The sequence below is a fragment of the Triticum aestivum genome, chromosome 1D, assembly GCF_018294505.1.
Source record: "Triticum aestivum cultivar Chinese Spring chromosome 1D, IWGSC CS RefSeq v2.1, whole genome shotgun sequence".
Taxonomy (NCBI): domain Eukaryota; kingdom Viridiplantae; phylum Streptophyta; class Magnoliopsida; order Poales; family Poaceae; genus Triticum; species Triticum aestivum.
In genome coordinates, this window is record NC_057796.1 from 118088631 (window position 1) to 118101914 (window position 13284).

At 53.1% G+C, this 13284-nt stretch overlaps 1 protein-coding gene across 1 annotated transcript; it reads left to right on the forward strand.

The window, feature by feature from the left end:
* The first annotated feature begins 6 nt into the window (after positions 1-6).
* Positions 7-3408, forward strand: LOC123180687 (uncharacterized). The gene has a single exon (XM_044592799.1). It carries the CDS (start codon positions 844-846, stop codon positions 3028-3030), a length of 2187 nt encoding a protein of 728 aa, XP_044448734.1. The 5' UTR covers positions 7-843; the 3' UTR covers positions 3031-3408.
* The last annotated feature ends 9876 nt before the right edge of the window (positions 3409-13284 follow it).

Sequence of the window (13284 nt, forward strand, 5' to 3'; positions counted from 1 at the left end):
TGGCCCCGGGGCCCCCTGGTTCTTCTCTGAGGCGCAGAGGCTGCTGCTTCGGTCTTCTGCGCTGGCCTCTTTGCCGGATCTGGGTGCGGCGCCTCCTCCGGTCCCCTGCTCCCCCCTGCTGATGCGCCCGCCCTGGGGTGCACGCCGGCGCGCGACGCGCTCGTCGGGCGGATCTGGCGATTTTGTCCTGGATTCGGCCCCCTTGCCTGCTGGCATTGATGAAGAGGGCGAGTTCGTTCCGGGCTCGGCCACTCCGTCCCCCCAGGCTTTGTTGGGGCTTCCCCCTCCTCTGCGCGCATTCAAGTCTCCGCGGCTGCGCCGGACGCCTTCAATGCGGCCACCCGCCTCCGCTCCATCATCACCATCCCCCCTCGCCCTTCCCGGCTCGTCAATGCGGCGTCAGGAGGCGTCCTTGCGCCGCGGCCTGTCCCGTCCGCTCCTCGGGAGGGGGAGGGCTGGACTTTCGTGCAGCGGCAGCGCCACCCTTGACGGGACGTGCCTTCAAGCCGGGCGTCTGCCGTCCAGTCCCATCCCGCACCGGGCGGCCTCGACGAGCAACGCCGAGCCAGTTTCATCCGCTTCAAAAAGCGCACGGAGGGGCGCTGCTCTCGCTGTCTCGCCCCCAAACACCACCGCTCCTCTGCCTGTTGCGACCATGTGCGCTGCCTCTCCTGCAACCTCTCGGGCCACATCGAGCGCTGCTGCCCCCTGCGGCGTGCGTCAAAGCAGCGTCCGGCCTCCCCGCCTGCGGCCCCTCCGCTGTGCCGCTATCCCGCCGCTTCGGGCGCGCGTTCCTGGGCTGAGGTTGTCGCCTCCCCGTCCGCTCCCCCTCCCCGCGCTGAGATGGCTCGCGCTTCCGCCGGCATCGGGGCGCCGGACGCCCGCCCCGAGGAGGACTCGTGCTTCATCCCGTCCTCATTTGACATGGACCGCGACATGCTTGAGTGGGAGCAGACGGCGGCCATCGCTTGGGCCATCAACGCGCCACGGCGGCTCGTCGCGCTGGACGTCGACCGCGCCATCCGGAAGCAATTCCGGCTCAGCCACGGGGACGTGGCTGTCACCCCGTACCACCTGGTGGAGTTCCTCGTCAAGTTCGAGCACAAGGCCCAGTGTGACGCGGCGCTTGCCGCGGGTCGCGTGCGTGCTGCCGGCGCCATCGTCCACATCAGGCCGTGGCGTCCTCTGGAGCGCGCGTTCGGGGCCGCCCTCAACTACCGAGTGCACCTGTGCTTGGAGAACGTCCCTGACTACGCGTGGACGCCGTACGTCGCCGAGCGCATCATCGGCCGGCGCTGTTCCCTGGATCGCCTCGACGACCACTCCGCGCTCCGGACAAACTCTGAGACGCTCGACCTCTGGGCCTGGACTGCAGACCCAAACCTCATCCCCAAGGTCATCTGGCTAACATTCACCACCCGTCCATCCGGCGGCCTGAAGGTGTTCGCCAATGTGGCGAGGCCGTCTGGTTGCAAGCGTGGCGCAACCTTCCGGGTGCTGGTCCACTTGGACATGGTGGAGGACCACTCCAATGCTACCCTGGACTGCTACACCTCTGACGGTCGCGCCGAGGTGTTCAGCCCTCCCAGGCTGCCGCTGGAGTGGCACATGGAGTGCGTCGACGGTGTTCCGCCGCCTCTTGGCGCCACCCTTGCCCTCCCTGACGTGGGAGGCAGCTCGCGGGCTGCTGCACCGCGTCGCCGAGACCGGGGCACGGACGACCACCCCCGACAGATGCCGCGGCGCCGGGACGACAGCGACGACTACGACGACGACTGGCGTGGCGGCGGCGGCCGGGACGGACGCGGCCGGGTGCCCCGCTCCAACGACTCGGCCTTGGACGGGCGCAGGGAGCGCACCCGCTCTCCTCGACGTCGTGACGTGGATTCGGTGCGTCATGGACGTCGCCGTGCGGGCTCCCCCGTGGGCGCTGCGTCTCCTGTCATGGCGATGGAGGTCGACCCGGTGGCATGCGGCAAGCTGCACCTTCTGTCCGACTGCGGCGCTACTGCGGGGCCTCGCCTCCCGCTGGTGGACCATGCCCGCCTACTTCGGTCCGAGCTGTCGGCGGCTATCGACACCGCGCTCGCTCCGCTGCGCTCGGAATTCTCTGCCATGCGTCGGCGGCTGGCCGGCCTTGCTGAAAGGGTGGAGGGTGCCTTTGTCAAGCTCGGTTCGACCGCTGGCGGCCCGGCCAGCCCATCCTTGCTGGCTGGCGCGGCTGTTGGCGTGGTGGAGGCGGGTTCGGCGGTGGCCGCCCTGCCTACGCTGTCGGCCTGCTTTGCGGGACTCGCCCTGTCCCCGGACGTGCGGAGCCTCGACACGCCGGGGGTTGAAGCCTGGTCCGCCCCTTATTCGCCACCGACCGGTGATGCTTCGCCTCTGGCCCGGCCTGTCGACGCTGGCCGCGCGATGTGCGACGCTAGGGGTGACCCTGTCGGGCTTCTTGTCGCTGCGCCTCTCTCCGCCGCCCTCGTGATCAGGCCTGAGCCGGTCGCTGTCCACTCGGTCATTGCAGCTGGGAGTGGCCCGGCGGAGATCCTCGTCGCCGCGTCCCCCCCCCCCACCGTCGTCATCGAGCCTGGGGCGGACGCCACCGACCCGATCGGAGCTCTCACGCTGCCGGCAGATGCCTGCCCTGAACCCGTCGTCATTGTTGCCCCGGCAGATGCTACGGACGTGCCTCCGATTGGGAACCCCCTGGAGTCTTTCCTCGCCGGGGAGCCGCCCGCCCCGTTGCTGTCTACTCCGGCCACCCGTAGGGGCAAGGGGGGCGTGCCGGTCGCGCCCGCTCGTCGTAGCGCCCGGCTCGACAAGAAGAAGGCAAAAGCCCCGCCCGGGGTTGCTACAGAGGCGGTCCAGGAGCTCATTGCCAAGGTCTGTGGTGTACTGGACCCGTCTGTTGGATACGACGACAAGGCTAAGCAGGCCTACCTTGACTTGTTCAACACCCCGCTCGCGGCCCCCGTGGTCCAGGCTATTGCTGGACTGGTAGCGCACGCCAAGGATATCACCCAGAAGAAGGCGTAGAAGAACAAGAAGAAGGCCGCCCAGGAGGTTGCAAACGCTGTTGCCCAGGTCGCTGATGTGTAGGCTCCCTTGCTGCCGTTGCTTGTTGGGCTCCTCTCCTGCGAGCATGATGTATACCGTTCCTTTCCTGCTCTTCGTTTTCGTCGTCCAGAACCATGTATCTTCGCGACTGGAGGTCGCCTATCTTCCCTACATTGTGTCACCAAGCTCAAGTCTGCTAGCTGCATTTTGTTGGAATATTAGGCAAGTTCATGATTAATTCCAGTAAATAATTCATGACTAGAAGAGATACTAGCATGCAATAATCTAGCAAACTAGAAGAACAGCAAGACATGCATAACAGCAGCAAACACGTAACAATAGCTGTAGAAACAGACATGAACAGAGGATGTTGGACGTACTGATCGTTAGCTATTATGGGTGCGACAGTGTTGATGACGATGTTGGCGACGATCTGCTGCTGACGGCGATGAATACGACGATGAGTAGCACCGCCCGACTTGGACGGAAGACGACCCGTGATGACGAATTTGAGCAGTCGCGCACAGCGCTTCCCAAAAACCTAATTCGTCCTCTCCCGGTGCAGGATCGCAAAGACGAACGGTTCCGGAGACCTGCTCTCCCACGCGCCGATGCACGCCGGCGTTTGGGATGGAGTAGACTACGATGGCGGCGCAAGTTGTGAGATGAGGCAAAACCCTAGGTGTTTTTCGGTGTGTCTCTGGCCGCAGCCGGTAGCTGTATATATATTAGGACCAGAGGCGGTATTGTGTCGCGACCACAATCCCAAACCGACTCGGTTTCTAATTCGTATACTTACCGGGGCGAGGCGAGCGAGCGTGCGCGTGTGGTTTTCCCTTTCTCTTCTCACACACCACTTAGAGTGGTGGAGAGAACCCACTATATAAAGAGGTCCAACTCTTCTTCAACTTCCAAGGTGGGACTAAACTTAGCACCACCACTTGCCATTTTACACATGGGCTTTGAGATTTCAGAAATTGCTATGGGCCTAGCCCATTAATTCTAACAATCCCCCACCAGATCTCAAATACCCATTTAGAGATTTGCCTTCTCTCATCACTTGTTTAATATACCAGTGTTTCAGCAGAGACTGTTAAGTTGAACTTCTGCCTAGAACTTTAAGCTACATCCATTCACAACTTGACAATGGACTATGCCTTGAATTGCTAGTTTTGTGTGAACAGGTTTCACTCAAAGTCTTAACCAGTACCTGACCGCCAGTAGGCTACCCCGCGGTTTGGAGCTTATACGTCATACTCCCTGGTCTCTTCGTGAGCTTACTAGAGATCACCCAAATCTCATAGACTGCGACGTTTACAGTCAGAACTCATATAGGTGTGTTCTTTCAAGACTGCTCTGTAGGACAGCATCTTTGCTAATTATAGCCAATAGAACCACATTAAGGCATGTTGCCAACCTGCCTTATAGATCTGAGCCTTACAGCTCTGAGAGTTTTGCATCTTCACTTGGAGACGATCATAAGTTATTACTCTCCTCAGTTAACCAATAGCTTGTTCTTTCCAGATCCTAATTCACGGGATCTCCGATCACAAAGGTTGGGTTACTACTATGGTGTAACATCTATGGGTCTCATACCCATCTCCCTCGATGCAATATCTATCACATTTCGTGATAGTCCCTTTGTAAAGGGATCTGCCAGGTTTTTGTCTGTTTGTATATACGTAACAGTTATTACTCCGGAGTTTCTCAACTTCCTGACAGACTTCAAACGTCTTTTCACGTGTCTTGATGACTTTGCATTATCTTTAGAATTGTTCACTTTAGCGATAACCGTTTGGTTATCACAATTCATAAGAATAGCCGGTACAGGTTTTTCAACAACCGGCAAGTCCATCAAGAGCTCACGCAGCCATTCTGCCTCAACAGTAGCTGTGTCCAAAGCAGTTAATTCTGCTTCCATAGTTGACCTCGTCAATATGGTTTGCTTGCAAGACCTCCATGACACTGCGCCACCACCATGAGTAAATACATACCCACTTGTTGCGTAAAGTACATCAACATCGGAGATCCAATTTGAATCACTATATCCTTCTAGCACAGCAGGATGCCCTGAATAAGTAATTCCGTAACTCATAGTACCTCTCAGATAGTGCAAGACCCTTTCTAGTGCATGCCAATGATCATCACCCGGGTTGGACATGAACCTACTCAGTTTGCTCACAGCAAAAGAGATATCTGGTCTTGTAGCGCTAGCTAAGTACATGAGTGAACCGACAATTTGAGAGTATCTTAATTGATCTCTCGTTTCTTTCTTGTTCTTTCTGAGTGTCACGCTGGGATCATAAGGTGTTGGAGAAGGCTTGCTATCCATAAAACCGAATCGGTGCAAGACCTTCTCAACATAGTGAGATTGCGTTAATGTAATCCCACTCTCATCCTTAATAAGTTTGATGTTTAGAATTACATCGACTTCTCCCAGATCTTTCATGTCAAAACTTTTTGATAGAAAAGACTTGACCTCATTAATTGCATTAATGTTTGTACCAAAGATCAGTATGTCGTCCACATACAAACATGATATGACACTATTGCCCCCACCATGGCGATAGTAAACACACCTATCAGCCTCGTTAATGACAAATCCTGCAGAAGTCAGAGTTCTTTCAAACTTCTCCTGCCATTGCTTAGGTGCCTGTTTCAGACCATACAAAGATTTTAACAACTTGCACACCTTTCTCTCTTCACCCTTTAACACAAACCCGTCAGGCTGATCCATATAGATCTCCTCTTCCAACTCTCCATTGAGAAAAGCTGTCTTTACATCCATTTGATGAATGATAAGACCCTAAGAGGCAGCCAAGGAAAGTAACACTCGAATGGTGGTCATTCTAGCAACGGGTGAATAGGTGTCAAAGTAATCTTCGCCTTCTTTCTGAGTGTAGCCCTTGGCCACTAGCCGCGCCTTGTACTTATCAATAGTACCATCAGGCTTTAGCTTCTTTTTGAACACCCACTTACAGCCCACAGGTTTACAACCATATGGTCTATCAGTTAGTTCCCAAGTTCCATTAGAAAGAATTGAGTCCATCTCATTATGAACAGCTTCTTTCCAATCATCTACATCCGGAGATGCATATGCTTCTGCAATCGTCTTGGGTGTGCCGTCCACAAGGTATACAATGAAATCATCACCAAAGGATTTTGCAATCCTTTGTCTCTTGTTCCTTCTAGGAACTTCATTGTTATCCTTCTCAAGGACTTCCTCATGTGATTGTTCGAAATATTCATCAGTTGTACTAGATTCAGGAATTATCTCAGAAGGAAATCTAGCAATGCTATGCATATCTTTCATAGGAAATATGTTCTCAAAAAATGTTGCATCACGAGATTCTATTATAGTATCAACATGCATATCAGGTACTTCAGATTTTACCACTAAAAACCTATAAGCAATGCTCCGTTGAGCATACCCTAGAAAGACACAATCCACTGTCTTTGGTCCAAGTTTCGTTTCTTAGGAATAGGAATATTGACCTTTGCCAAACATCCCCAAGTGCGCAAATAAGAAAGTGATGGTTTTCTCCCAACCCACTCCTCATAAGGGGTTTTCTCTTTATTATTGTTGGGAACTCTATTCAGGACATGACATGAAGTCAATAGAGCCTCCCCCCACCATGCCTTAGATAAACCAGCAGTGTCTAACATGGCATTCACCAAGTCAGTCAATGTGCGGTTTTACCTCTCGGCCACTCCATTTGATTGAGGTGAATAGGGAGGCGTCCTCTCATGAATAATACCATGTTCCTCACAAAATTCATCAAAAACTTTTGGAAAATACTCTCCACCACGATCGGACCTAAGACGCTTGATCTTTCTCTCTAGTTGATTTTCAACTTCAGCTTTATAGATTTTAAAGTAGTCTAATGCTTCATCTTTAGTTTGCAACAAATAAACATAGCAAAATCTAGTCGCATCATCAATCAGAGTCATGAAATATCTCTTTCCACCTTTTGTCAACACACCATTCATCTCACAAAGATCAGAATGTATGAGTTCTAGAGGTGCCAAGTTTCTCTCCTCGGCAGCCTTATGAGGCTTTCGAGGTTGCTTAGATTGCACACAACTATGGCACTTAGAACCTTTGGCAACTGTGAAGTTCGGAATTAAACTCATGCTGGATAGCCGAGACATTAAACCAAAATTAATATGACATAAACGAGAGTGCCAAATACTTGCATCATCATTAACATTAGCACAAATTTGGTTTATTGACTTATTGCAAAAATCTGAAAGAGAAAAGCGGAACAAGCCTCCGCACTCATAGCCTTTTCCTATAAATTGTCCAAATCTTGACACGATTACTTTATTGGACTCTAAAACTACCTTAAATCCATCTCGACATAGAAGGGAGCCGCTAACTAGATTCTTGTTCATAGTAGGGACATGCTGCACGTTCCTTAGTTGCACGATCTTTCCCGAAGTAAACTTCAGATCCACCGTGCCAATGCCACGAACAGAAGCATGTGACCCATTCCCCATTAGGACGGAAGAATCCCTTGCGACCTGATAAGAAGTAAACAGGGAGATGTCAGCACACACATGAACGTTAGCACCCGAATCAATCCACCACGAAGATGATTAAAATACTGAAAGCACAATAGGTAAATTACCATACCCATCAGTATTGCTAGCGGTCACCATGTTGACAGTCTTGGAGCTTGTTTTCCCTCTGCGGTCTGCACGTTCAGGGCATTCCTTGGAAAAGTGTCCAGGCTTCCCACAGGCGTAGCACTCTAGCTCAGCCTTGTTGAACTTCTTCTTCTTGAAAGTAGTAGTCTTGGTAGGCTTGTTGAAAACAGGTTTGTTCTTCCCTTTGTTCTTGTTCTGTGGGTACCTCTGCACCATGTTAGCAGTAGGCTGAACCTCACCTCCTTTTTCAGTGGTATCTTTAGCCCGAGCTTTTTCTTCAACATCAAGAGATGCAATCAGATTTTCAACTGATATCTCCTGTCTCTTATGCTTCAGAGTTGTGGCGAAATTCCTCCATGAAGGAGGCAACTTTGCAATCATGCACCCAGCCACGAATTTATCGGGTAGAACACATTTAAGGAGTTCAAGTTCCTTCACAATGCACTGTATCTCATGAGCTTGTTCAACCACAGAACGGTTATTCACCATCTTGTAGTCATGAAAACTCTCCATGATGTACAGTTCACTGCCTGCATCTGTTGCACCGAATTTTGCATTCAGTGCATCCCACAGAATTTTTCCGTCGTTTATGTGCATGTACACATCACACAGACGGTCAGCAAGAACACTCAGAATGCATCCCACAAACATAGTATTGGCTTCCTGGAATTTTCTCCGATCTTCGTCGGTTATTCCCTCTGGAGCACCAACACTAGCGTGGAAAACTTTCAGAGCAGTAAGCCAGAGCGTGGTCTTCACCTGCCACCTCTTAAAGTGCACACCGGTAAACTTATCCGGCCTCAGTGCATCAGCAAATCCAGCCATAGTTAACTCAGGAAATTGCCTACAATTAGGTTTTTGGATTGTTGGAATATTAGGCAAGTTCATGATTAATTCCAGTAAATAAATCATGACTAGAAGAGATACTAGCATGCAATAATCTAGCAAACTAGAAGAACAGCAAGACATGCATAACAGCAGCAAACACATAACAATAGCTGTAGAAACAGACATGAACAAAGGATGTTGGACGTACTGATCGTTAGCTATTATGGGTGCGACAGTGTTGATGACGATGTTGGCGACGATCTGCTGCTGACGGCGATGAATACGACGATGAGTAGCACCGCCCGACTTGGACGGAAGACGACCCGTGATGACGAATTTGAGCAGTCGCGCACAGCGCTTCCCAAAAACCTAATTCGTCCTCTCCCGGTGCAGGATCGCAAAGACGAACGGTTCCGGAGACCTGCTCTCCCACGCGCCGATGCACGCCGGCGTTTGGGATGGAGTAGACTACGATGGCGGCGCAAGTTGTGAGATGAGGCAAAACCCTAGGTGTTTTTCGGTGTGTCTCTGGCCGCAGCCGGTAGCTGTATATATATTAGGACCAGAGGCGGTATTGTGTCGCGACCACAATCCCAAACCGACTCGGTTTCTAATTCGTATACTTACCGGACAAGAAATCAAAAACTTGTCTGCCAAGACATAAAAATAAAACGGCAAAAGGAAGCTGCGCTCCTGCAAGGAGACGGACCGGATTTCGGCGGACCATTCACGCGCATGTCGCATGTAAGCGCCGCCTCGCCACGCCACGGCCCGGCCAGGCCAGGCGAGGCGAGCGAGCGAGCGCGCGCGTGTGGTTTTCCCTTTCTCTTCTCACACACCACTTAGAGTGGTGGAGAGAACCCACTATATAAAGAGGTCCAACTCTTCTTCAACTTCCAAGGTGGGACTAAACTTAGCACCACCACTTGCCATTTTACACATGGGCTTTGAGATTTCGGAAATTGCTATGGGCCTAGCCCATTAATTCTAACACATTTCACTCCGTTTCATTCTTTTTCCTCGGCGCCTCCTGAAGTCTACATCCACCGTGCTACTTTTAAGTTTCCCATATGGCGCAATCTGACGTAAAAATCATCTGCTGGAACGTTCGTGGACTTAACTCGCGCGCTCGCCGTGACGCCGTTCGTGATATCGTTTGCGACTCCCACGCCTCCATCGTCTGTCTCCAAGAGACAAAGCTACAACTAGTTGACGACTCCATCATCAGGGAGATGCTTGGCCCTTGCTTCACCGCCAATTACTTTGTCTTGCCTGCATCCGGCACTAGAGGAGGAATGATCTTGGCCGCGTCGGACCGCTTCTTCGTGCTGTCAAACTGCCAGGCTACTCCGGGCACCATCTCCGCCTCTGTCTCCATGCTAAATGATCGCATTGCCTGGACCATCACTTGCGTCTATGGTCCTCAGGGTGAGTCGGAGAAGGTGGCTTTCATTGAGGAGTTGAGGGCTCTCTCTGCCACGACTGGAAGGCAGTGGCTTCTTTTGGGGGATTTCAATCTGATCACTAAAGCGGCGGACAAGAGCATCGCCAACATCAATTGCCGTCTCATTGGGAAATTCCGCGGGGCCCTTGACTTCATGCAGCTAAAAGAGCTACGTATGTGTGGGAGGCGCTTCACCTGGTCCAACAAGCAAGCAAATCCGGTCATGACCAAGATTGACCACGTTTTCCACTCCGATGACTGGGATTTGCTCTTCCCAAATGCGCATCTCCAGGCCATCTCAACGACCTGCTCCGACCATGCCCCGCTATTCCTTCAGGGGTGCGTCGACAATGCGAGGAAGCCATCCTTCAAGTTTGAGGAGTTCTGGCTGCGACTCCCCGGCTTCCATGATGCGGTCGCGGCCGTGTGGAACAAGCCCGTCCTGTCCCGCGATGCCCTCCGTACGATATCAAATTGTGCCGAACCGCGAAGGCTTTGCGCAAATGGCAAAAAGAGAGGGTTGGTGTTCTAAACACCCAGATTGCGGTGGCAAAGGAGATCATCTGGCGGCTGGACGTCGCCGAGGAAGGGCGGCCGCTGTCAGAACCTGAGAGGGTTTTGAGGAGACAACTCAAGGCTTCCTACCTTGGCCTTCTCGCCATCCAGAAGGTCAAGATGAGACAGCGCTCGCGTCTTAACTGGATCCGTTTGGGGGATGCCACCACCAAGCTTTTCCATGCCCGAGCCAATGGAAGAAGGCACAAGAATTTCATTCAGACAATCAGGACCGACGTCGGGCTGGCAATTACAACTGAAGACAAGGAGCGGGCCCTCCTCGACCACTTCCAAGAACACCTCGGAAGGCCGACACGGCGATCCAAACGTCTGGCCTGGGAGAACATCGGTATGCAGCGCCACGACCTATCTCAGCTGGACGCCCCGTTTGATGAAGAAGAGATCAAGGAGGCAGTTTTCTCTATGCCTTCGGTCAAGGCGCCAGGACCAGACGGGTTCATTGGCGCCTTCTTCAAGTCCTGCTGGGAGATTATCAAGACCGACGTCGTGGCCGCAATCCTACAACTGGCAGATCTACGCGGTGATTGCACCGGGCTGATCAACTCGGCGAACATAATTCTGCTGCCAAAGAAGGTAGACGCCACCAGGATTGGGGACTACCGCCCAATCAGCCTCATCCACAGCATCTCGAAGATTTTCTCGAAGTTGTTAGCAAACCGGCTCGCCCCTCTGCTCCCCACGCTAGTCTCCAAGAGCCAGAGCGCCTTCGTGAAGAAACGGTGCATCCATGATAACTTCCTTCATGTGCAGAACTTGGTAAAGGAGTTGCATCGCACGTCAACGCCTGGCCTCTTCCTCAAGCTGGACATCTCAAAGGCCTTCGACTCTGTCGGCTGGGCTTACCTACTGGAGGTACTCGAGCAACTTGGTTTCAGTCAACGTTGGCGGGACTGGATTTGCATGTCCTTGGCATCATCTTCTTTGCGGATTCTGCTAAATGGAAACCCGGGCCCCCCTTTTGCTCACGCTTGCGGCCTGCGTCAGGGTGACCCTATGTCCCCCATGCTTTTCATCCTTGCAATTGACCCGCTTCAACTTATGCTCCGGGCTGCCTCCAACGCCGGGATTCTGCAGCCGATCAAGGCTCGTTCGACTGCCTGCAGAATTTCACTTTACGCTGATGACGCGGTCATCTTTGCCAACCCTGTGAAGGAAGAATTGGACGCCATTGCGGGAATACTTGCCTGTTTTGGGGAGGCATCGGGTCTCATTACCAACGTGACCAAGACGGAGGTGTTCGCTATTCGCTGCCAGTAGATTGACCTCGCCCACATTTTATCGGAATTCCCTGTGAAGATCGCTGCATTCCCAACTAAGTACTTGGGCCTTCCCCTGCATACCTCAAGGCTCAAGCGGGTTCATCTGCAACCTCTCATAGACAAAGCAATGGGCAAGCTTCCGGGATGGAAGGGAAAGAACCTTGCGAGGCCGGGAAGGGTCTCCTTGGCAAAGTTTGTGCTATGCGCCATGGCCACACATCACCTCACTGCGCTCCCTCTTCCAGCGTGGGCCAACCATAAGCTTAGCAAGATCTCTCGCAACTTCATATGGCAAGGCGACAATTCGGAGAATGCGACCGGAGGGCACTCCCTGGTAAACTGGAAGACGGTGTGCAGGCCAAAGGCCCTAGGTGGGCTGGGAATCACAGACCTAGGGAGATTTGGTCGGGCTCTTCGCTTACGCTGGCCATGGCTAATGTGGACCGACCCTGACCGTCAGTGGGTGGGCTCTACCCTACCCTGCGACGACTCGGATATGGCGCTATTCAGAGCTTCGACCTCCATCGTGCTGGGTAACGGCCACAAAGCTCTGTTCTGGCATGATGACCGGACGGGAAAGGGTCCCCTTAGGATGCTGACTCCCGGATTATACAAAATCGCCACAAGAAAGCAGAGAACAGTGTCCAAGGAGCTGCACGAGGATAACTGGATCAGATCAGTCGCCCGCCTTCAGTCTCCCATACACCTGCAGGAATTCATCTCGATAGCATCTCTGACCTCCCAGGTTACACTGACCACGGACAGGGAGGACTCCATCTCCTGGCGTTGGACTACAAATGGAATCTACTCCGCGGCTTCGGCATATACAGCCCAATTCTCTGGCTCCTTCCCCAGGTTCTCGCCGACGAATATTTGGGAGGCACACGCGGAACCCAAATGCAAGCTCTTTTCTTGGCTGGTGCTCCATGGAAAGATCCTCACGGCCGACATGCTCGCTATTCGCGGATGGCCGCACGATCCTACATGCCCGCTGTGTCTGGGAGCACCGGAGACGGCAACTCACCTCTGCAAGGACTGCCCATTTGCGATTGCGGTTTGGTCGCATGTTCAGGCATGGACTGGGGAGGCGCCGACGAACATGATGACAATTCCGCCTCCCATGGGAGTCTCCGACTGGTGGGATCGGTTCATCTGTCCCCTGTCCAAGGACGAAAGACGCTGGCGTAGCGGTCACTTCCTCTACACCATTTGGAATATCTGGAAGGAGCGCAACCGCCGGATATTCATCGGCACCCGCCTCACTCACCTAGAGGTGGCGGCCATCGCGCTCGACGACATAAGAATGCGGGCTTGCGCCTTTGGCAGGGCACAAGTGGCAACCGGCATTGGGTGATTTGGTTCACTTAGCATACCACAACGGTTCTTATAAGGGTTTCGTCAGGTTTCCCCAGAAAAACCTGTCATCTTTGTACATAAACCCCCTTTTTCGTCTGAAATGAAAAGGCAGTGCTCCTG

Bases quoted from the DNA above. Each gene is read 5' to 3' on its own strand.
- LOC123180687 (XM_044592799.1), top strand. From the start codon at position 844: ATGGCTCGCGCTTCCGCCGGCATCGGGGCGCCGGACGCCCGCCCCGAG.